Raw genomic sequence first — 24351 nt, 5'->3', positions numbered from 1 at the left:
CGAAGTTGCGTACTGGCAACTGCTGTACAGTTTCTACTTTTCAGTGTTAACTTGTCAGCATCGACCAAGTCAAACAATAAGCGAAGGGCCGAAGTATTGCCCGTGGCATAGACAAGCGAGATCCTTCCGGACCCGGAAGTCTCAAAGTGAGGATGTTGAACCAGGCAGATCCTTGCTAACTCGCCAACTTAACGAGTTAATTGGTCCCCGGGGTCGCTGTTACTAGGCCCTGTCAGTTTAGTTTAACAAGGGAAGTGAAAGAGGGGCCGCGCCGTTATTTTAGCGGCAAGCCCTAACCAGTTTAAGCCAGCCGTTAGCGCTGCCACGGGCTCTGGCAGCTTTGGGGAAATGTTCTTAATTTTGGGCGTGAAATGGCAGTGTGTCAGAATTCAGGTTTATTTGATTGGAAGGAGAAATAAATACCGAGCAAAATAAACATTACTAAGTACGAGATTGTAAGCCATAATTTGGTATGTGTTGTTGAATGAATCTGCAGTCCTACAGCTACCCATGTTGATAGATGAATCTCACCCCTGTTTAGTTTCAAATCTTCAGTAACGAATAAGCATACAAAAATGACATTCAAATCCCGCAGACCCATGTCTGTCAGGTATTCTTTGTAGTTGCCGATACAAACACATGCCGTCAATGATCAATCCATAGTCAGGTACCTGACTAGGCTTGAATCGCAATGGTCGTATCGCTTCTAAATCAAAAAAGATAGGACCAACGTGAGAATGGACCACCCTCGCCCCTGGTACCTGATAAGTCTTCTCAGTATGAGTCCACGATGGAGTATTATAGTTAATTTGCCGACAACTGCAGATGTTTCTTTGCATTTTGCAGTACTAACCTACATACGTTACCTGTGTTACTTTACACGATTCTTCAATCATTATCGAGCGAAGTTTGGGGTAACTATCGTATGCACATACCCATGGTCACCGAGTCGCCGATATCCTTTTCGACATCAATTTCGTATTGAGAATATACTTGTGTTGCGCCGATGTTCAAATCTAGTACATCGTACGTAGTATTATCTATACACGATTCCAATCTACTCGGCAATGCTTTGTAGAATGAACGAAGGAACGCTTTTGAAGTGGAATACGTCTTAGAAGTACATAAGGGATCAACTGTGGAGCAGGATAATTCCAAATCTTTTGTCGTTAGCGTAATCATCCCATTCAGCGACCCACAGGCACCGTGTATAGGTCCCTATCAAAACTAAATTCAACCTATCCCTGCTCGTTACCGTATGTCTAATACATTCCAGATCGATAGGACGCTAAGCTTACGGAGCCCATAGTGGAGGTTTATTCTCCCCTTCCAAGGCAGTATCTCCTACATAGTTTCTTGGGAAGGAAGATGAAAAAGAATTGATCGACAGTCGTGCGTAACGGCTCTTGTCTGCTAGTGTCTGGTCTATGCATTGCAGAACAGCGCAGCAACCGACTATGCTTAAGCGATGGTGCCGGTATTTTGGAACCGCGATGTGGCTTGCCTAGTTCTTCTTTTTCTCAGTGATCTACTCCGGGAATATGCAATAATGAATATTGAGTTTTAACGAATATGTAACATTGGTCAATCTCCAGGCATTCCCTCGTATGGTCGGGAAAGTTCTTAATATGACACTGATATAGTAACTAAGATCAATAGTTAGATCGGTTCGCCATTCGCGGATGCCTGAAAGGGAAATGTGACTCGTCGCTCCTTCTGCAGCGTGGGTTTTTGTTGAGAAGATCTCAGATTTCCGTAGGCTTAGAGATCGTATTATAGTTGGTATCCTAGAAGATGAAGCCATTATTTGTCGCGTACCATGCTCGGCGGTACGTACTTGAGATCCGCCTATGCTTATTATGGCCTAGTCTGGATCGTGCCCGAGATCGAGCGATACGTACTATCGTTACTCTGTAATACCATTACCGTACGGTGCTAAGGTTCGCCGTTGAGCACAGACGCTCTGCCGATCCGACTTGTCTCCATTCCTCGACCCAAAGATTGAACGGGAACAACGTTGTACGAGAAAGCGTCTGCAATAGCCCAGGTACCTAAGCAATACGTAATCATACTGTGCTCAGTAAGTTAGAGTGTAAACAAATCTCCCCACATATCTCTCGTATGGACATAGCCAACATGCAGCTCGCACCTTCGCACTCTTTTAGGAAGATCGAGGTCATTTGGGATCCTTGCGTCTATCCATTTTGGGACTTGCATAGCACTAGCACGAATCATGAAGCCATTTTGCAACCAGTTTCGAGTTTCCCATTCGGGCTGTACAGCTTTGGGCTAGGCTGTAACTGGACATTTCGCGCTGGCCAGCAACAATCCTGTTGGAACTCTTTTGCGCAAACTCCTAATATACATAGGAGTGTAAGTACGTACGTAGTTACAGAAGCAGCTAACTTAGCGCTAAGACTCCGTAGACTAATAGAATTTAGAGATTCTATTTACAGTGCACCGTGATTGGTCCGGAGACAAGACTCATAACCCTAGCTGGGACTGAACATCAGTTACGCCAATCATCCAAGATATGCCAAATTGCATATATTGATATTCCGGACAGGTTATTGCTAGTGTAAGCTGTTGTATACATTTCTATTGTGTGGTGTGAAGCATCAAGGATCTTTTGTCTGTGAAATACCTACCTAGGTATGTACCGAGACAAGTATATATATTTTTTCAACGAAGGATGCATAAAAGCGATACTAGCGAACTAGCATATACGCAAATACAGAAGCCCTGTTTCCTTTTTCTGACTTCCTTCTGCTCACTGTTTTACTCAAAACATTGTACTCGGTGAGCTTATATGTTCTCAGGAGGTACTATTTACGTTAATTTGTGGGAAGTTGTCAGATGCAGCCATCCCTCAAGCCAATTGACCCAAAGCCACTTATCCATGCTCAGTCCCTGGAGAACGAAGCATGGCAAGGACGAAGAACTTTTAGTCAATTGCGATGCGTCTTCTGAGATTAGGATAAGTTCGGTTCATCATTGGAATAATACCAATGCCCAAACCTGGGCTTGTTTAAGCCGCTATCATTCAATCTCACAACATCGCTTTACTCCATGTGATCACATTTCCGGCCTATTTACTACCATACCAGATCATTTAATATCACTTTGCTCACTACTCAGAAATCATACAGCACATCAAGCCGACAAAAGTATCATTCTCCACCGAACGCTTCGATCTCACTTCATGCTCACGTCTTCGACAAGAGAGACCACCATTTGAGATCACTAATGTAGAGCTAAGGTAGAACATGACCATTTCCTAATAGGTACATACAACTTATTGTACCATTCACCAGGTGGTAACAGTAATGTGGCTACAAGCACTCCTCTGTCCTGCCAACCCTAGTGCCCAGGTCCCAGCAGGATAATGAAACAAATTTCATGTGCATAAGTACATGAGATGACGCCCTGTCCTTGAGTAACGATTCTGCGTGATCCTCGTATCTAGCGGTAGCACTGTTGGTTCGTGTGTAATCGGCGAACTGGCCGACCTCGGGGTTTAGGCTGTGTAGCAACTGAAGCATTCCTCAACGGGGCTCTTGACATATGTACCAGGTTACCTGTCTGCATCCTCAGATAGAGGAGCACTGATATGCAGGTTGCCTTAACGGCGATACGTAGGTATGCAGTGGAATCTCGGGTATAACCGATATCTGAAGTGGATAGATTACATGTGTGATTTGTCGAGTTAATGAATATTAGGGTCTGGGGCAATAGAGAGTTACAGAAGCTTACTTTGTGACCCTGATCTGTGTGACACACAGAGTTTGTATGTTTGTTCACAATTGCCTAATGCTCTTTATAGAGTGCGTATACCGCATAATTGTACAGATCTACTATTATCCCACGGTTGGAGGCATCGACAACACTCAGTCAGGATGCGGCGGCTCAGCGACGGAAAAAAATATCATTCGGGGATCTTTTCTAGGAAACCATACCGGTGATACGTATTGTTGTACCTCCAACTACGGCGAAATGGATATCCATGTTGTATGAAGGGTCATAGGTTGTAGTTAGGCTGATAATGCTGCAGGGAGTTACCGGCGAAGTCATTAAAATAGACCGAGCTTGATCAACTAGATAATTACAGTCACTCAACGCTGTTGTGTCTGTCATTATGCGCACGATATGATATACCACAGCCAAGTAATGCTACTATTCGTGTCATTTTCATCATCAGGTGCTCAGGGTCTTGGAGGTAATTAATCCTGTCCAGATGGTTCATTAGATAGCTAGATATGTTCTCATTGTCTGATTCGTCACAAAAGGCAGAATCGTGGTATTGTATCCTTTATGCCCTCGGTCCAAAGTAAAAGCTGCATCAAAACTGCTGAGTTGGGTGTGGCGAAAGGAGGATGTGATTAAGTGTGGTGGCATGTTTCCCTCACAATTTCATTTCCTCCTCCATGCCTAGCCAGAAGAATCTTCATTGAAACATATCCTCCGCCCGACGTCTTCTCCCTCCACGCCCTTCCAGTTTGTTCGAGAAGAGCTCCTTTCCTGCATTGGCATTGTATTTATCGGGGAATAATTCCTTGACCGTTTGTGTATTTCCTCTTCCTCCTGCAAGACCGCGAAGAGCCATGCCTTGGTCATTAGAAGCTCCTTTGATATATATCTCATCATGCCCTCCGTCAATAAGAGGCATACTTATTCTCCTCGAGAACAGATCAGCAGTCTCATCTGCAGCATCAAATGCATCTGTCCGCCTATGATTGCTGTTCGTCTTGTTCAGAAAAAGTTCTTTCTTAAGATAGCTTGCTGCTGTCCTGTTTGGAAACAACTCTCTGGTATCTTGACTGTCTTTTTCAGGGAACAACTCTTTGTTGTTCTTTGCATGGCTTTCACTAGAGAACCTAGGCGACCGTTCGCGGAACCGTCTTCGAACCTGCTGCTGCTCATCATCACTCCGTCGCATTGCGTCCAAATCATCTCGTCCTGGAGAGGCGCTACGGTCCCGGAGTCGACCTGACCCACCACTGCCACCACGTTCAGGGAAAAGCTCTTGCGGTTGGCGTCTCTCTCTTCTAGGTCTCCGTCGTCCTTCCGACTCTGAAAAGTCATCGCTCGAAGCGCGACGTCGATTCGGGTCTGCACCATCATCATCATACATGCTCGCGTTGAATCCATCGTCGGTTTTGTTTCGACGCCGACGATGTTCACGCTCGTCAAAGCGAATACGCCGATAGTCTCCATCGCCCTCGTCACGCCTGCCTCCTTGGCGACGCTTCTCCGCGAGTTCACGGCGCAAACGTTCGCGTGGATCGTGTTCAGGATGCATCAAATAGAATCGACTGGACTCATGAGCTCGTGGTTTCTTACGATCTGTTTTCACTGCCGACCGCACCTGCAGGACCGACTCTGGATGCGATAAACATGTTTTGGCTGTACGTAAACGTAGTGCGGGAAGTGCGGATATGTCCTCTTCGCCAAGCTGTGTGAGTGCAGTAAGAGCTCGCAAGCCAACCTCGTCGGAAGAGTAAACGATGTTTGCCGACATATCATCGATCCATTCAATTCGACTGGGTTCTTCATCGGAAAAATAGTTTAGAGCGAATTGCTTGATGTTATCTGTGGTCAATTCGTCAACACCACGAATATGCACCTTTTCGTAGTGTGCTTCAGCTGTCTGGGGGTCAACGACACCATTCTCGGCTGTGAATTCTGGCGCGAAAGCTTGGTGGTTAACATGATCCTAGTGAATGCCTACGGTTAGTGATCTGCAAGCAATTTGCTTTACAGGTCGAAATAAACTCACCATTTCGATAGCCTCTCCTTCAGGGAAAGGTCCCAAATCAATGTCCATATCAATGTCCATGGTGTTGGTGACTAGATCTGTCGATGGCGTTGGCTGAGGAGCCGCAACCTCCATTGTGATGGTGGTGAAGGAGGTCAAGCTCTGCTATATGCAGTTTGATTGTCAAGGCGAAATAAGAATAAAACTAGTTGAAGGAGATATTATATGACACAAAATGAATTGAGATAACTGTAAGCAAAGAGATGTACTCTCCAATTGAGAGCAAAACTGTGAGAGTGAGCTTTTCTGCTGAAGTTCCGAAGGTTCGGATTGCCTCTTGGCAAATGCGGAGAGCTCAACGACTGGATGACTAAGCGGACTATTACCGTTCTCTCAACTCACCTTCGAATCATAAATCAATACTGGATTGAGAAGCTACTACGATGAGTTTTGTCTTGACTCTTTCTTGGTCTCAATATCTGCGTATTTGTACGTGGCAAGGGTGTTACCCCTCGTTCAGTCCATTATTACTACTGCCATGCAACCCATTAATGATCTAATATCCAAATTCCACTAAAAATGTCTTCACGACTGGATATATCATCAACGGACCATACAGCGTCCGAGAGCCTACTAGCGAGTATCCTGGTGGCCCGCTTTTTGCGATCAAACAATTATCATGAGACTCTAAATACGTTTATTAATGAGGCGGGTCTTCCACCCAATGTTGGGGCTTTTAGGCGCGCTCAGAACACGGGCGATGATAAATTAGACGGAGCGAATATCGTGAATAAGTGGACGCTGGAAGGTATCATACAAGAAAAGAAGAAGTTCGATCAGACTTTATCGTTTGAGCGCCTTGGCGATTCGCATGCCAACAATGAGGGGTGGACCATGCCTGGTAAGTTGGGAAGATACATGCGAATGTGAGGAAGACTTACGAAAATGATTATATTAGCCCCAGCAGTACTCAAAGCCATAGAAACTCCAGCTTCGTCCAATTTACTTTCAGCATCTGTTGAGCCATGGCAGATGGACGACGGCGTGCAAGACAAAGATCAGAAAGCTACATACCTTGTTGCTACCGGTGCTGATAAACGTCTCAACCTCTTCAATCTGGACGCCGATAATACTGTAGCTGCGTCAATATCGGGACTTACAGACTCACCTATCCTTTCTTATGCTAGTATTCGAGGAGGACAATACCATCTGCTAGCAACCATGTCCGGCCAGCTTCTTCTCGTGCGCGGCAATGAAATTATAGACCGAAGGAAAGACCATACGAAGTACGTAGTCAAGGTTGTTGCATATGAGGACCATGACAACCATATTTGGATAGTCACTGCAGGATGGGATATGCAAGTTTTCATTTACAGTATAAAGCCGAATTCTTCCTCGGGTACAGAGCTCGAAATTGGCAACCCGGTGGGATCTCTCAAGGTGCCAACAAATCCAGAGTCTATTCTCCTCGTACATCATCCGGAGACAAGAGATTTGACCCTTCTACTTTCCCGGCGGGATTCAACATATATCTACTACTATAATATCGAACCATTACGGACACGGGACAGTCAGCAACGAAGTTGCAAGGAAATCGGAAAACAAAACCTTGCGCCCAACTCCAATGCTTGGGTTTCCTTTTCACCCTCTTGTATGACACAGAATCCCCGCGATCCTGGTATAATCGCAGTCGCTCTATCCACGTTGCCGCATATGAAAGTGATGATTGTCCGCTTGTTATTTCCAACGAAGAGGAATACTGGAGATGATGAACGCGTCAACAATGAAGCGACCCCAGCAACCCACCTCAGTCAATCGAACGCTTCATTAGCACTCCAAAACCATGAAGATGCCGCTATCATAATCCAAGCGAATACATTCGCTCCGCAGACTGCGTATTCGACCCCACAGGTTGTCTGGCGGCCGGATGGCTCTGGTGTTTGGGTTAATGGAGATGATGGTGTTATCCGCGGCATTGAGAGTAAGACGGGCAAATTAGTAACCATGTTGAAGAATGGGCATGAGGCCGGCATTAAAGTGAGGAGCATATGGGCGGGCTGGGTTGAGGGGGAGGAGTGGCTTGTTAGTGGAGGGTTTGATAAGAAATTGATTGTTTGGAAGCCAGAAAGGTCGGAGACTAGACTCAGCTCCAATAGAGGTATATAGTAAACTTGTGCATCAATAGAGTACAAATGGAATGCCATTGAGAAGGAAACCTTCGACTAATCGAATATAATTCTACATATTTTGAAATAGGGTGAAAGAGTTGACAATTATTTACATCACAGCATCTATTTCACGTGCATTTGGAGAGTCTCGAGAACCTAAACGAAAAAAAATCAGCCAAGATATCCTAAATACATGTACAGTCAGTAAACATACCTCAAGTTCAATCTTAGCCTCAGCAATGTCTTGTTCACTGCCGCTGCCGTTGGCAATCTTTTGAGCCTCGGTGATCTGGGCACGGATAGCCTAAAGTCAATATGTTAGCCTTAATCGTGCTGACAGCGCCTTGCTTCTAGTGACTGACATCAGCGGAGAAATCTTCAAGAGGGTATCCCTCGACGGCATTGATGCTGAGGCGGGAGTCGGGCTGGACAACGGCGAATCCACCGGAAACTGTCATATACATATTAGTTAGTCGTTCAGCTGAAAATTAGATGCCAGACTCATGTCGTTGTTGGGATCACGACTAGCAAACATCGCGCGGGTGACGTACGGAAGAATTGCTTGGTGCCACCGCTCTCCTCAATAACCTCAACGAGACCGGGCTTCAATTGTTCGATGGAGGGAACGTGGTTTGCGAGGATACCCATCTCACCGGACTCGGCGGGGATGTTGACCTGGACACTGTATCAAAGAGTATCGCGATCAGTCAAGATCGGGATAGAGCAAATATTGTCAGATCTGCGGTTGGGTCGGAACGTACACGTCGGTGGACTTGAAGAGGCTCTGTATGAACAGTAAATCAAGCCGTTAGCAATTGATCTATTTAGATGTGAAAAATGCCTGGTTGACTCCAATGACATCGGAATTGCATTGATCGTACCTGGTGAGGCATAGCCAGGGAGAGCTTGATCTTGTCGGCGACAGCGTCGGCGTAGGTTCTGTGACCAGCAGGGACGCGAATGGCCGTGGGACGTACCCGGAGGGCAGCCCGTGCAAACCGAAGAGAGCTCATTGTATGTAGGATGTGTGAACGACGGTGAAGATTGAAGACGTTGTTCTTCTCTTCAAATGGCTGAGGAGGTTGAGAGAAACGGTCAAAGTCGGAACAAACTCAGCTAACCGGATATAGACGCTTGTCATTAAAGTCACGTGATATGGACGATCTATTCTATAAAGCTTCAATTCGCACTCTCCAAGAATATCAGAAGGATGATTATGGGTCTTTTCGAGAAGAAATAATACATGTGAGAATGTTCTTTCTTTTTGAACTATCGACGAATGTAAATCATTGAAGAAAGTCATGGCTCACGACGAGACTCAAAGAGAATGTCTGTATAATACGTTTAGAGATAGCAATGTCCTAGGAGTACAGTAAAATAACCTCAGTCTGCTGTCTAATGTCTCTAGGATCATTTATAGCACGGTAATTAGAAGGAATGCATATCATGATCCGGACATACAAAGTTGGTGTCTATCAGATCTGGATTGGCAGCCTCAGGTACCCGCACTAGCCACATCCGACTAAGCGAGGCCGCCCACACAACCCGAGCCTAACAAATCGTTTGGTTTGGTGATGCTACTTTGTTCAACCTCCAGTTCAGCCCTCACCACGACAACCTCCTCATCGCGGCAGAACCGTCAAGATGGCCAGTACGTTTATTGGATTATTTATTCCATTCTCTTCCGGATGACTGACTGACTCCCCTGATTAGAGTCCAAGAACTCGTCTCAACACAACCAGAGCAAGAAGGCTCACCGTAACGGGTTCGTTGCTCTATTCATCCATCGCACTTTCTCTTCGCACAAAATACAGAGATACGCCGAATAATACCACTTACAATATCTTAACCTATTTGCGAACATCACACCCGTGTCGACGATTTACTAACATTACTCGCAAATTCAGTATCAAGAAGCCCAAGACCTACCGTTACCCATCCTTGAAGGGAACCGACCCCAAGTTCCGACGCAACCACAGACATGCTCTCCACGGCACCATGAAGGCTTTGGTACGTTAATATTCGAATGCGATGCCACGAGTCTTGATACAGGCGGCCTATGAGAGAACAAACTAACAATTTCGCTACAGAAGGAGCGCAAGGAAGGAAAGCGAGAGGTCGCCTAAATAGAAGTCAGAGGGGAGAAAACGAAAAAATGAACAATGAAAAAAATGCATTCCATCTTGATTTATTCGGCGAAAGACCTTGTGTGATAATGATATGTCATGATTTGTCAAATAGACACGACAATTCGACTTGCCGGAGATGACGAGGCTCAACAAACTTGTCCACCTCTTTCATTCTTTCCGAAAGATAGACAGGGACATGGGTCCAATGTTTTCAGTCTTCTATCCGAAGATATGAGCATAACTGAAGTTCTTTCATGGTCGTAGGAGACGGGGAAGGGAGGAGCATACAAGAAAATCGCAGGGATACTTCCGTCCCATCGCTTCTTCTGAACAGGCATATGTGTGTACAGCTTCGTGGCTTATTCCCATGCCCGCTTGCTGAAGGATTGTTTCTTTTACGTGCCAAGATCGATTTCTTTTGCCCTCCAATTACCAAACACCCTACTCCTTTACCCGTGGCGGAAGGGTGCATGGACGGAGAGCTACATGCCATTTATATTGTAGACATTCGTAGACTGGAAGCTTGGACCATTATGACATTACCTTGGTATTATCGGAGTTGTATGTTGCTTCATTTTGGAGTTGGATGGTGGTAGTCTATTATCTATATGACATGCAAGACAAAAGCCCTATCCATACGCATGAACAATGCAGCCAATATACCAGATAAGCCTGAACCATATCAATTATTCCGCCCATTGTTGCGCTTTGAAAACGACAGTCGGCTTACGTAGGAAATCTACATTGCGGATCACCCTCACTTCAGCTGCCTTTGTTCGCCGCAGATGCTCTCGAAATTGCAATTGCTCTTCTGTCAGTCCGGTGGCATCAATTGTGTTGGCAGTTGTTGCAAGCTCGGCCTCCCTGGATTCCATTGTCTTTAATAAGACAGAGTGCATACTTGAAAGCACTTTCTCGGTAGATTTGGCCAGAGGTAGATCTGTCGGGGCCACATCATCTGGTGATACCCAAGACTTTGTGTTTCTGAGAGACGGTCCAGCGGCAAAAATTGCTTCTCGTAGACGTGCCACGGTCAGGGCAGCAAACATATCGCCTGTGCCATTGAAATTACATTCGAGAGCCGGAATGTCGACACGGAATAGTCGTGGAGTGCCATCGGAGCGAACGGTAGAGCCAATGACGGTCATTAAGCCCGATGGCGTCGATGAACCGAGACTTGATAGTTGCACTGAAGTGACAATAATGTGAGGAACTCCATATGTCTTGTGGATTGAGGTTATTGCGTTGGCAAGGTCGGTGGTGTTGGCGATTTTGATTCCGGATAAGGTTCTTTCTGCCGTCAGCCATAGTCAATCAAGCCGAGAGTGTACTACTCACTCGGTTTCGAATTGATTTGGTAATATCAGATCCGCATGACGAACGGCTTTTTTATATGCTGGAACAACATCCTCTGCCACATACAAACGGCCCAAATCACCCATGACAGGGTCAAGAGCTGTGCCATTGTTTTTAGCCCTCGAGCTTCAGGGGTAATAAGGGTCTTCTTACCCCAGAAGAAAGAGCCCGGCTTTCCTTCTGCCCGGCGTTGCAAATCTTGTGCAATATCACCGACCGCTTCGACGGCCGCTGCACTGGGAGCATAGCCCGAGAGAAGTACATCGAAATCTGTAAGATAACTCTGGGTTAAACCCTCGTACAGATTGCGAATGTCCTCTGCACTCGTTTTTGTTCCTTTTACTTGGCAATATCCGGTATGATTACCTGTGGATAAATATTAACATTGAATAGCCAATCACTCAGTATCCTTACTGAAATGAACTGTATTAATGGCTGCCACTTCACAGCCCAAGGACTGCATGACGAATGTGGCCATTGTATTTCCCACAAAGCTGACGAGAAAGAACAAGTCAGCTGAGAAATTCTAGTCCGGCATACACAAGATAACTGACCCGTAGCACACCTAGTCACATATATTAGTACACTTGAATGTATATAGATACCCACGGGATTAATGAGCAAGCGTACATGACTGGCAATTGCAAGGACTTTCGTCTCGGGAACATTCTCCTTGGTCAATGCCATTATTGCTATAAATAACAGGAATCTGGCGATATCCAATAGAAGTCCTTCTATTCTTGCGCATGCCACAAGAATATACGTCGTTTATGTTGATGTTCCACGGAGTTGTATATGCAGATCACACCGGATGCAGCAACAGCGAGGATAAATTGAGTCAGAGATGACAGAAAGAAGGGCTTAGAAACAAGTATGAGTCATGCAATTGAGGATATTGTTTCTTAGTGCTGAAAATTGTTCCTCTGGTTATCTTCGGAGATGATAAATCGTGGTGGGGTCAAAAGGAAAGTGGCAGTTTGTGCCTGGAATATAAGGCAACAACGCATGCTGTTTGCGACTCAACATCTTAACATATAAGCAAGACTTTGTCAGGCTGCTGAGCCAATGGAAACAAGTGTTAACTTTCTATCTGTCTTCATTTCATTTTTGTTCTGCCGCGATAATCGACGTGTTATAGTCTCACACCCAGTCACCTGGCAACCCTTAATCCGCTATGGACTGACGAGAAGTTTACTCTAGACATCGCAGATATTGCAAATCCCGTAAAGCGGCACATGTCTATTTCCCGGTGCTGCCAAAGCCTCCTGCGCCGCGGACACTCTCCTCCAATTGCTCGACAACAACGACGTCCGGGGTATATATCTGACAAGATCAGTCAATATGTACAGCTCGTTCGAGATGTGAAATGTGGCACACTATAAAGGCAGTACACTTACTCTTTCCAAAACAAGCTGAGCAACTCTGTCTCCTTCCTTGACTATTTTATGAATGTCCTGTTAGCTGAGGTATCCAGGATGATGATTACGTTTGGAGTTGAATGCCATACCGGTAAAATCTACATCAGAAAAGTTAAAGAGCAACACCTTGATTTCGCCTCGGTAATCCGCATCGATGACGCCAGCACCAGTGTCGATGAAGTTTTTAGAAGCAAGACCACTTCGCGGTGCCACGCGGCCGTCTTTGAAGCGTCAGCACTAAGTAATACCTCACTCGTATTGTTTCCAAGATGTAGGAACATACATGTGCCCTCAGGAACCGCAATAGCCAATCCGGTATCAACCAAACCTTTCCCCTTAGCAGGGATCACAGTCTCCTTAGCGCTGTAAAGATCATATCCTGCGGCAAACGCGGAACCGCGAGTAGGGGCCTTTGCTGACTCGACCAATTTCTTCACGAGCAAAGGAGGATGAGGCGGGGCGAGAGAGGTGACTGCAGTATCGTTTCCACCTGTAGAACCCATGATGGATGCAATGCTGGTTTCGGTCGTAGAAGCGGTCTTTGTTCGTTTGGGGAAAGGTGAAGCGGGGAGCGATGGGGGTTCGTGGGTGGTAGTAGCAGCAGCAGAAGCGGTCTCTGGAGGAGGCGTGGTATCTCTGGTCATGGTATGCTTAGAACAAATAGCGAAAAGGTTGTGGGAAGAATCTTGAGATCCAATGGATCTAAATAAGAAGATGGGGAAGATGGACCATCCCTTGAATGCAAGTCGCAACATCCCATCGCCAATGACATCTTTGTTTGGGACGCGTTTCTCGAAAGGCGGTGAGCGACGCGCTCGCGTTTTTCATTTTGCTTGATCGGAACAATGATTAGGGTAAGCCCTAATCACATGTTTAGTTTGCTCATTCCCCTGTCATTACAGGCCAATATTCCCTACGCACGGCTACAACGCTTCATAAAAATCAGAAACAAGTCGTCAGTCTTCTGGGATGTCTGTGCCATCTTCACACTCTCGTGAAGCAGAACAATGGCGGGGAAATAACAGGCTAGCCGCTTCGACATTCCGCGGTTATCTGGGGAAGCCATTGCCTCGGTTGCCATGATAACAACTATCTCTGGGGTAACACCACAACGGCATTGCTGTCATTTATTTCAGTTCTCTGAAGGAAATCGCTCTCATCTGTTGATCCTACCAGAACACCTACATCCTCAGAAAAGCAATTGAGCAGTCATGGCCGGTCCTGTGCGGCAGCCCATCGACATACAGTCGTTGGAGAGGTATATTGACAGCAATGTACTTCTGATCAAGACCCCGTTGGATGTGAAGCAGGTTTGTGGCGGATTGTAAGGTTGAAATCAGAAATGTACGCCAACGCTCAATTTATTTAGTTCGGATTCGGTCAGTCAAACCCGACATATCAACTCACCGATACTACTGGCACGAAGTACGTCCTACGCAAAAAGCCTCCTGGCAAACTTCTCTCCAAGACGGCGCATCAAGTCGAACGAGAATATCAGATTCTGCATGCGTTGCAGCAAACCGACGTCCCCGTTCCAAAAGTGTATATATTATGTGAGGATAGTAATGTGATTGGGACAGCTTTTTACATAATGGAGTTTCTCGATGGGCGGATGATCACTGATCCCGCTGTTCCGGGTGTGAGTTCTCAGGAAAGGACAGAGATGTATGCCTTTACCCTTCTAATAGTGAATATGGGTTCTGTTTGACTAACTCATCCGCTTTTGAAAAATGTAGTTGGCGTGACGCAGTTCGAACCCTCGGAAAGCTGCACCGCGTGGATCCCAAGTCAGTCGGGATGGAGAAATTTGGAAAACACACTGGTTTTTATGACCGCCAAATCTCGACGTTAGGACGAGTGTCCCAAGCGCAGGCGCAAGCAGTAGATGTCGATACAAAAGAACCCGTCGGAGAACTTCCGCACTTCCAGGAGAACGTGCGCTTCTTTTCGAACAAAAGCCTACAGCCTAGAGACCGGACGACTTTCGTACATGGTGATTATAAAATAGACAATCTCGTCTTCCACAAGACTGAGCCGCGAGTTATCGGTATACTAGATTGGGAAATGGCAACTATAGGCCATCCGCTTTCAGATATCGCAAACTTGACTAGCCCATGGTTTCTGGACTCTGCTGAGCATAAAGCAGAGGGCTTTCAGCGGACCCCCGGTATTCCACCTAGGCAACAAAGTCTACAATGGTACGCTGAAGTAACGGGATATGATCCGAGACCAGATATGGACTGGGGAGATGCGTTCTTTTCCTTCCGCGCATCGGTTATTATGCAGGGAATTGCAGCGCGATATGCCTTACGTCAGGCTAGTAGTGCACGAGCTCAGGAGTATACGAAGAATATGAAGCCGTTTGCTGAAGAAACTCACCGGCGAGTGAAAGCGGTTGAAGCAAAGACGACGAAAGGGCGTCTGTAGGGATAGATGCATATATATTATGCACACCAAGGCTTTTTATCCGTGATGTACGATTTTGAGTTGAAGTCCAATGCTTGGTTCTTGCCAAAGGCTGAACTGGGTTTGAATGCCTGGAATCAAGCAACATTTTACTGTTTGATGCGGCCTTACGCTTGGCGCAATTGGAATCATCTCTTATCTTGGTGTTAGCGATCATAACAGCCTTCTATCGACTGTCCCAAGCGAATATCTAGCTATGATTTGTTAAACTGAACAATGAATAATTCCATGAATGATCCTTCGAAAGATCATATCAGTCATTCCTGCAAGGACTCAATTCTTCTGTGTAGAATATGGTACGCCATACCGAAGCAGCAAGTTCAGAAATTCGATGTTGTCCTACATACGCATGTGACAGGCAGTTCTAGATGACCTTCTGGGCAACAAACCAGGTTTCCATTTTGTAATCCCGAGCTGTGTATCTTAGAACGGTTGTACGATTACGCCCCAATAATCCAAACTTGCAGTTCTTAGATTGTGAATGGTGTTTAGCTTGTGAAACTGACATGTACACCGAACTCAGTCCGATAAATTGTCTGAAGAAAATGCTTGATTGAGCCTTGGAACAAGCTAGGTATTTAGCCATTAGGATTCATATCCGTATTGTCCTCATCTTGGTTCCCACATGTTCGGATGCATCTGTCCATATCCGTAGCGATATTGGAGATACATATTTTAAAACGGTCTCACAGCGGGAGACCACGGGCCAGGAATTAGGCAGGCTGACCACGTAGTTCTGCTGTACACCTGGACACCTCGAAATTAGTGAGGCTGGATTCTTTATCTACGTGAAGAGCACGCCTGGGTATGGTAACCTTGGGAATATACAACCATATATCAGAAAGATAGCAATACCAAGGAATCTTTATGTATGACTGCAAGAGCCTGCTCCAAGAAGAAGCTCTCGTATTAATCCTTGAATTCATGTATGTGGGTGTGGCATGGTGTCTACGGACGAAACTATCAATCAGCCTTCGGTGAGAGCCTTGGAAGGCATGGGTATGCGCGATTTTGACAGATCAGAGGTTATCGAAACATCGCCGAATATAAACCCAAGATTGACGAGGATGTACTCTGGATTTTGGCTTAGCTATTTATGAAACAGATAGACGAATACAAAATCATTTCAACGTAAATGATGCTCATACATCTATAATTTATTCGGATGTCATATGTCAGACATGAAATATAGACGTAGATCTACACGGACCAACGCAGAAACAATAGGCGGCTCAAATATTAGGTGCAACGATCGACAAGAATTGTTCGCTAGGAATTGGCAGGTTATCTGCACTGTACATACCGGACACCTCATCTTGGAAAGGTTGTGGCATGGATGGCGAATTTATTGGATATCCCTGGTAGGACGTGCAGGAAACAGCGACTGTAGATCAAGAGATATCTCATGACAGACAAGGCCTGTAGAAGGGCGGGGTATTAAGGCCAATCTCAGTTCAAAGAATGCGATCATATGCCCGAGTCTTAACGCTATTGCTAAGCATACCCAGGGGAAGAGGATCGTGAACACAACAGCTTTCCTACTTCCGGAAATCCCTTACGGTAATAGCAATTTGGATCGGGATTGAACAATGACTCGAAAAAAACAAAGGAAACAATTGAAAAAGATCGGAGTAAATGATCAGATACGAGGGTCTTGGAATACGAGCCGAGAAAAAGGAAACAGCGAGCACAAATCGATTTAATTTGTTTCAGCCTTCGAGGTGAGGCTCATGCATAACTGTACGTTCTAGGATCATTCAGGCATAAGCTTGGGCATTTTGGGTTTGGGTTTTAATCTATACTGCATATATCTATATGTACATACATATATATATTTATTTATTTCTATTGCGACATTCAGCATCGTCGTTATTGGTCTGTTTATTTATTTAGTAACCTATGCCCGGGTTGAGTTGATGGTCCTACCAGACAAATCCGATGCTGTCCGCTACTTGTTGGTTGGTTGGCTGGCTGTCAACTGTCAGTTAGGCTGCTAGATTCTTGGAAATAATGAATCGTGTACTATGTACGTAGTTACGCAGGAGTCTGTCAGAAGGACCGACAGTCCGAGACATGTCTCTCATCCTCGTAGGCTGAGGTTGGACCATCTTGATTGTTGATCAACCGGGTTACCCAGCCGTGATGAGGCTGGAAGTATAGAACATGTAAAAGAACATATATCTTACTAAGTTAGCTCCTGTTGCGGCTCTCAAATTACTCATAGCGTGCTCGAGCCTCATCGGATCCGATCTGTGATCCCGTTGCCTTAACAATGTAGTAGTACGTAGTACTGCAACCTTGCCCGGAAAGCATATCTCGTATGCAGTATGTCGCAGCACCAGTTGATTATGTACGGAGTACGTACATAGATTCGTTTGTACGTAACTACCACGTACTAAAATAGTCATTAGATGAGTTGAAAACCCGGGCTCAAATGGATCATGAGGCTGACACTGGCATGTGGGGAGTTTGAGACAGGATTCGGGCTGATGTTTCTTGGTTTACCTGCATTACCGCATGCCTTGCGTCCTCCGAAGGAAAACGAGGTATTTCCTTTCTCAATATCAGAAGCGAACACACTGAGGAAGAAGAACTGTTCTCTTATCTTCTTCGCATTTTGCCCTTCCGCTTCTCGGATAAAACGGATATCGAGATTAAATCCAGCAACGAGGCTAATTCCCAGCCAATCAATAGCCGCATATAGCGGGGATTTCCATAGTGGATTACCGTTCAGAGTAAATGATTGGACAAAACAACTTAAAAGTGGAATGCACTACTGCTTCGGGCCATTTTAGCCTCATTCCCGCCCCTTCAGACTATCTGATTGGTCTCTGCGCAGCCTAATCAGAAGAGCCGCAAGAAGCGGAACGTTGCGGCTGCCGTCGTGTGTGGCCGGCTTTCGACATTCGCAGATCGCTATTTATTGATGAGAGCTAAGAGCGCCCGTCTGATTGCAGTCCGTGTCAGTCGATTGTGCTTTACGGAGTATAGAGAATAGAATATCCGTCCCATGTATCCAGACTCCGACATGAATGGACTGGTCTCGAACGGAACACTGGAATTAGCATGTTCCACTGCTCATCGCTCCAAAGTATGCTACGTAAGTCAAGTTAGTGCGGACTAGAATCACCTTTCTCCCCCACCTTTATTTGTGTTTGTGTGGCGCAAGCACGGTTTCGTCAGCTTCTGTATCTCTTCCTTCGATTTAATCCCGTCTGGGTCCGCTTTACAACCAATCCCGAAACTTTCAATCTACTCCGCCGGCCAAGCCAAACCGCACCATCATCGTCGTCGTCGTCATCTGCATGCTCTGGTGCGGACGTAATCACTTGTAAGGAAGATAACAAGCAATGCGTGAAATCGTTTCATAGCGAACATTCCCTCAGACACCGAGTCGTGTGTCGAATAGGTTGATAACCGGGACAGTCGTATGTATCGACATACGTATCTGTAGGCATACGTAAGTCTACCCAAAGTGGCTTGCAAATAGGCGAGCCAGTCTTTTAGTTCATGCTCCTTCGTGACTCTCGCAGTCATGCGGTTCAATCGTACGTGGTCTAATACGCAGCAGTCACCACACGCCCTGCTGGACGCTTTTCATTTGTCGTTTCGCTCACTGAATTAATCGACTCTAAATAGCTCTGAGATAGCGACTGCATGAAAATAATGTAAGGGCAGCAAGAGATTCACAAGATTGAGGAGAAAGCACACGTCTCCGGACTGACTCCACTTATGTAGACACTTCCCATCGTCCAAAGCGGGGATCATTCCCTTTTTTTATCGACAAAAACCAGAGGCCGCGTTGAGGCTCGTGCCACATTTTTCTCTAGAAAGTTTCCTGAACTTTCTTCCAAGCCATTTTCTCTGTTGAGGAAAGTACCAGCGATACTTAATTTCGATTCGTTTCGGTCGTTTTGTCTGAATGCGAACCTAAAAGGAGCCTCAAAGGGGATTCCCAGCCATATGATCGAAACACGGAACATTCGCAAGCTTTCAACCCATCAAGGTTCATGCCACTAATCGCAAAAATTTTGTCTTCCCCCCAGAGCAGGCAAACATTGTGGGAATTTGAATTACAAGGAATTCCTTTATGTCTCCTTGACCACCCATAACATTTTTCTTTTCAGCCTCCTAGCGGCCGCACTTTGACCGCTGTGATCCACCGGCTCCCGAGTATTCGCAGCGGCTCTCCCGCCGCCCGCGTTCTAGCACCTAGTTCCATACCGCATCAAGTGACTACTCAGAATTGACTGGGCCTGGAGTGGGTGCATAGTTCCGTTGCAATTCGAGACGAGTCAGCATATAGTCAACGACTGGATAATCTGACGATTACCACTGCTATTGCCAACCTCTTGATTGCTCTTGTCTAGCGTTGCCACTGGTCTTGCCGCTGTCGCAACGTAGAACTAGAAGCACACTGTATTGCGGCCGTGATTGCGTGGCGCGAGGCCCAGCAAACCCAGTCCCCGCATCCAGTCATTGGCTCGTTGGCGAAAAATAGTCGTCAGCTCTGCAATTGCGAAGACTTTTCTCAAACGGCATTACGTTGCTTGCTTGCGACGAGTGTAAGAAGAAGAAGTTTTTGAAACAAAAATCGGGCGGAAAGGAAAATAACAGCCAACCATCCAATAAAACAGGAAGGAGCTACCTCCAGGTAATAAAATAGGCAGGCGCGAGGCACTTCCGTATCCATCTCGACGGTAAGAACGCTTCTTCCTCTTGTTGTATCTCTATACACACAACTTCGTCCTCTCTGTTATACATTCTTCTCATCCTTTGTCTCTTACACAACACACTGCCCATGAGCATTGCAATTATCCCCTCGCACTCCCCTCACATGGGAGAATCATGGAGAGTTGCTGCGAGCCAGCCTGTATTTTCCCAGTCAGTTGCCCCTATCCCCCTATCTGTTCATGCCCTTCTCCCACTGCTATGCTCTTCTTCATTCATACTGCACGATTGACTGAACCCTTACTGACCCCATCCCAGATATCTTCCTTCACCAGCTGGATGCCCTTCTTTTGCTCATCTCGGTTATCTGCATCCAGCAAGCTCAGCCTCTACAGCCATAGGATTTTCTCAAAGACGTCATCATATCGATAGGAGCCATTTATCGCGAACCGTGCTCCATGGTTGGCACCAAGTCGCCTTCATGTTGTCCGACGTGTACGATTCAGATGATGCGTTGAATCGCTCACCCGGCCTCAAGCCATCAGTACCCAAGTATGGACCCGATGATTCTATTCCTCCCTTCTTGCAGGAGAAACAGCGTCGGCCATCGGCCAATAGCAAAAGGGACAGTTCTTCAAGTCCCACCAGCTCCGAAGGCCGTTCGCCTAAGCATCGCCGTCTCCACAGGAAGCCAAAGGGGTCCTTAGCCGATGTCGTCCTGCTGAGTAGTCTGGCTCCGAACAGGCCAGACCTTGCTAGACAAATAGGAGAAGAGCCACCTCCGGTTCTCTCAGAGTCGGAAGATGACAGCAGAACCCGTGCGGCACTTTCTTCCAAGTCGAAGCAAAATCAGTCCGCGGCCAAAAATGCTCTCAATAATATGACCGAGGAACCAAGCCGGGCTAATACCTCTCTACCATCCTTCCAGCATCTAGTGTCACTCGAACCATCCTTCTCAGTCAGGCAGACCTCTCCACCACAGGAAACCCTCAGAAGACCTAGACAGGATAGTTTGGCGACTTCTAATGTAGGAAAATTTACTATCCATCCGCCGAACATCCTTGATTTTCCTGCACTTCAAGCACCTACACCTTCAGCAGCAGTGTCCCCGGAGAATTCACAAATCCTGCCGTCTATAGCCTCAGCCTTAGCGAGTCTGGATAGTGATCCCTCCCCAGGGGCTCCTTTTGCTGTACCGACGCCCCACCTTTCAAGGGGGCCGAGTACTCTCAGTACCATATCTACAGGGCCAACACCTGATTCATCTTTTGCACCGTCGCAGATGCCCACTCCCTATTCTCACCCGTCTCCCATGAGCTTGAAGGATTTGTCCGCCACATCGCCCCTCTCACAACCTCAATATGCCATGCAACCCCCTAGTCTTACACCCGAAACGTCCAACATGACGTCTTATAGCGAAGCATCACTTCGAGGAGCACCGCTTGGTAACAGTCCCACACATAGTTACCCAACTCCTACGGAGCTACGAGCAGCCGGCGAGGAACACCTGGATGGAGCGATACCAGGTACAACTTTGTACAAATGTACGTATCCTGGCTGTACTGCTGGCGCTTTTCAGACGCAGTATTTGTTAAAGTAAGCTTATCACCTTTCCCAGTTTCTAGCTCCCGTCTTACTACATTTTTCGAGTCCACGACTGATGTATTCAACAGTTCTCATGCCAATGTTCACTCTCAAGATCGCCCACATTTTTGTCCTGTTGCCGGATGTCCTCGTGGCATAGGAGGCAAAGGGTTCAAGAGGAAAAATGAGATGATCCGTCATGGCTTGGTGCACGATTCACCAGGATATGTGTGTCCGTTCTGTACGGATCAACAACATAAGTATCCTCGCCCGGATAATTTACAGAGGTATGTTCTCGGCGCAACGCGATCCACTCATGGACATTTTTTTTCTCTGATATATAACGGACTAGACATGTGCGAGTTCATCACGTGGATAAGGACAAAGATGATCCTCTATTACGAGAGGTTCTTGCTCAAAGGCCGAAAGGAAGCGGACGCGGACGGCGACGTCGCGGCCATTCGTGATTTAAAATCCTACCTGCTATGAGAATATTAAACCTTGTGGCTGTTGATTATCCTCAACGATGCTACAGCAATATGACGACTATATTAATCGGAGGGACAGTCAGGTATATGGAGACAAAAAGACTTCCCAAGACCGGAGTCGGCTCTTTGAATGACGCTACAACTTCTATTCCTCTTCCACTGTCCCCCGAACAGCAGAAGGATGCGGAATCGACTATCCTCTTCGCACCCGCAGCCATCTTGCAATTTCAAATTCATCGGAATCGAATTTCAACAAAACCGAGGAGGTGCGTAAGAAGTGTAAAGCGCCGTGAGAAATACAACGGGTGGGCAACGGGTGTCATTCGAAACATACACCAAAAGGGAAGCAGCATTCTTGATAGCTCCTTCTGAATTGCATATAGACGCTCGGTTCAACACGAACACTATGACCACCACAAGCTTAAGGCTATGCATACACCTATTCAAGATTACATTTTTAAGGATCTTTGACGAAGTCATGAGGCATGATAATAAACAATCTCGCAACTGCATCGTTATAATAGCCGACGTTCTATATATTCAACTACGGCGATTCGGTCGTTCTTTGACAGGCGTTATGTAACCTAAGGACCGAGCAGTCTACCTATATGCTATCTACAGCATAATGCATATATTGGAGGTACAACGTTCTTCTTTTTCGTTCTCTTGTTATACCCTTTTGTATTTCTAGTTAAGCAGTGCCATGTAGCATCATCGTTAATACATTCATGTATATACATACATTTGGCTCCTGCGCTTCCAGGTAGCTTTGGATATTCACTTTACTTTCACTAGATCTATCTAGAGGTAGATAACCGTGATTTGCTCCCGAATCAGGCAACAGTTTTGAAATTTTTTATCACAACGATCACCAATCTCTATATGACTCGATAGTTACTATGTAAACAGGTATACAGTCTCTGCCACATCTCGCGCATCTCGATACCTTGTGCCCAGATAAGCGGCCTTCCACGCGGGGCCCATGAGTACCCCAAAGAGAAAGAATATAACAAAGATTATAACGTAACATCGAACATATCATTATTCCTCTCACCTCTTAGGCGAGGCGTCGCTGGACACCAGCGAAACAACTCCCCTACGCACGTAAGTTCAGCAAGACCATAAAGCCGTTGAAGTACCTAAAGGCGCTTAATCAACAACAAAACTCCGGGGATTATTATGAGCCTATGGACCTATCTCCGAGCTGGATTAGCTACTCCCCAGCTGAACTAAGACCATGCCCGGAAAACATCCCGAGACACATCGCGAAAAGAACGTTGAAAGAAATATCTATCGAATGAACTGAAAGAAGTGCATCTTTGTAAAGTGTAGGAGCCGATATAATAGCACTTTCACGATTGCGACATTCGGGTTTTCAGGTTTGACGGATGCCGAAGCTCATCTGTGTAGTATCTCGAGCGAGAGAACCTGTGATGCGGGATGCCCTAAAAAAAGAAACCGTTGGACAAAAAAGATCCTTGCTCCAATCAAGATCACCCGCTCATCAGATCAGATCGTTGGGTGGATCATTTGGGGTTTAGTAGTGCACACTGCCACAGATTGCTGAAAAACTAAAAACGAAAAAGGAAAAAGATACACTTTATTATGGACATTTTGTTGGTTGAAAACGCATTCTGAGTGGTTGGCACATATCCAAGAGAGGCCAATTCGTGGATCTTACTTGTTTGGCCCCTAAATGTATACAAACAGCCGCTGTAGGTAGCGGCAAGTCTCCGATTGCTGATTTCCGGTATTCATCAGTATCCTTACCTCAAACCCAATTCGTCTTTTTCGACACTTTAGTTCTACACCTTGTAGGTTATGTTCTCAAGGGGCCGGAATTGCTGTCAACGTTAACCTGCATCTAGAAGACTGCGTCAATGATGTATGTTGGCCCGTTTTCCCCTTTAAGGTCAAGGGTCTTTTGCAAAGTTCTTTTTATATACCGAGGTGCATTGTATACCTGAATAGGCGTCATATTGAGAATTCCATTGATTCAAAGTCTGCCTTGTAGATATCTTTGCGCTTATTCCTGTTACCATAGGTGTACTAAGTACATGGGCATTGTTGGCTTCTAACGCTGAGTACTGACCAAGTCAGGTAGGCACTCAGGTTCATTTCAGCTCGATGAATAACCGTTATACATATGATTTGGGGATCCAGACTCTTTCAAACCGATTTCTCGGAAGTTCCTACCCCAGTTGTACATGGAGCCCCCTTCATACATGGATGGAAAGGCTTATCTTGCATCTTTTGGGCACATCATTTTTGCCCCCGGAGTCTACGTGGAGACATGCATTTGCATTTCATCCATTG

The 24351-nt window shown here is 46.0% G+C and overlaps 8 protein-coding genes across 8 annotated transcripts, besides 1 other annotated feature; 4 read left to right on the top strand and 4 right to left on the bottom strand.

The window, feature by feature from the left end:
* Positions 1–4278: 4278 nt before the first annotated feature.
* Positions 4279–5890, bottom strand: TSTA_021870 (uncharacterized protein; the record flags this gene model as incomplete). Its single annotated transcript, XM_002484319.1, has 2 exons — positions 4279–5713; positions 5777–5890. 2 exons carry the CDS (start codon positions 5888–5890, stop codon positions 4445–4447), a joined length of 1383 nt encoding a protein of 460 aa, XP_002484364.1. The 3' UTR covers positions 4279–4444.
* A 444-nt stretch (positions 5891–6334) lies between these two features.
* Positions 6335–7921, top strand: TSTA_021860 (uncharacterized protein; the record flags this gene model as incomplete). Its single annotated transcript, XM_002484318.1, has 2 exons — positions 6335–6656; positions 6714–7921. 2 exons carry the CDS (start codon positions 6335–6337, stop codon positions 7919–7921), a joined length of 1530 nt encoding a protein of 509 aa, XP_002484363.1.
* On the bottom strand, positions 7241–8990 carry TSTA_021850 (ATP synthase delta chain, mitochondrial precursor, putative). The gene is made up of 6 exons (XM_002484317.1): positions 8805–8990; positions 8685–8707; positions 8475–8605; positions 8286–8374; positions 8138–8227; positions 7241–8079 (listed from the first exon to the last, which is right to left on the bottom strand). The coding sequence occupies exons 1-6, from the start codon at positions 8934–8936 to the stop codon at positions 8047–8049; spliced, it is 498 nt and encodes a 165-aa protein (XP_002484362.1). The 5' UTR covers positions 8937–8990; the 3' UTR covers positions 7241–8046.
* A 533-nt stretch (positions 8991–9523) lies between these two features.
* On the top strand, positions 9524–10211 carry TSTA_021840 (60S ribosomal protein L29). The gene is made up of 4 exons (XM_002484316.1): positions 9524–9574; positions 9637–9688; positions 9831–9933; positions 10014–10211. The coding sequence occupies exons 1-4, from the start codon at positions 9568–9570 to the stop codon at positions 10047–10049; spliced, it is 198 nt and encodes a 65-aa protein (XP_002484361.1). The 5' UTR covers positions 9524–9567; the 3' UTR covers positions 10050–10211.
* Positions 10212–10598: 387 nt separating this feature from the next.
* TSTA_021830 (pyridoxal kinase, putative) lies at positions 10599–12333 on the bottom strand. Its single transcript, XM_002484315.1, has 6 exons — positions 12039–12333; positions 11963–11973; positions 11823–11902; positions 11562–11774; positions 11391–11508; positions 10599–11342 (listed from the first exon to the last, which is right to left on the bottom strand). Exons 1-6 carry the CDS (start codon positions 12093–12095, stop codon positions 10739–10741), a joined length of 1083 nt encoding a protein of 360 aa, XP_002484360.1. The 5' UTR covers positions 12096–12333; the 3' UTR covers positions 10599–10738.
* Positions 12334–12347: 14 nt separating this feature from the next.
* TSTA_021820 (dUTPase (Dut), putative) lies at positions 12348–13761 on the bottom strand. Its single transcript, XM_002484314.1, has 4 exons — positions 13110–13761; positions 12916–13047; positions 12806–12846; positions 12348–12731 (listed from the first exon to the last, which is right to left on the bottom strand). The coding sequence occupies exons 1-4, from the start codon at positions 13579–13581 to the stop codon at positions 12648–12650; spliced, it is 729 nt and encodes a 242-aa protein (XP_002484359.1). The 5' UTR covers positions 13582–13761; the 3' UTR covers positions 12348–12647.
* Positions 13762–13968: 207 nt separating this feature from the next.
* TSTA_021810 (Phosphotransferase enzyme family domain protein) lies at positions 13969–15559 on the top strand. The gene is made up of 3 exons (XM_002484313.1): positions 13969–14136; positions 14196–14491; positions 14563–15559. Exons 1-3 carry the CDS (start codon positions 14038–14040, stop codon positions 15251–15253), a joined length of 1086 nt encoding a protein of 361 aa, XP_002484358.1. The 5' UTR covers positions 13969–14037; the 3' UTR covers positions 15254–15559.
* A 1538-nt stretch (positions 15560–17097) lies between these two features.
* Positions 17098–17135: a microsatellite.
* A 3163-nt stretch (positions 17136–20298) lies between these two features.
* On the top strand, positions 20299–22776 carry TSTA_021800 (uncharacterized protein). The gene is made up of 3 exons (XM_002484312.1): positions 20299–21559; positions 21637–21834; positions 21900–22776. Exons 1-3 carry the CDS (start codon positions 20445–20447, stop codon positions 22012–22014), a joined length of 1428 nt encoding a protein of 475 aa, XP_002484357.1. The 5' UTR covers positions 20299–20444; the 3' UTR covers positions 22015–22776.
* Positions 22777–24351: the final 1575 nt, after the last annotated feature.

The sequence above is a fragment of the Talaromyces stipitatus genome, genomic scaffold, assembly GCF_000003125.1.
Source record: "Talaromyces stipitatus ATCC 10500 scf_1105507295549 genomic scaffold, whole genome shotgun sequence".
Lineage (NCBI taxonomy): Eukaryota > Fungi > Ascomycota > Eurotiomycetes > Eurotiales > Trichocomaceae > Talaromyces > Talaromyces stipitatus.
The sequence above is the reverse complement of the archived record's forward strand: the minus strand, read 5'-3'. Positions and strand labels throughout refer to the sequence as shown.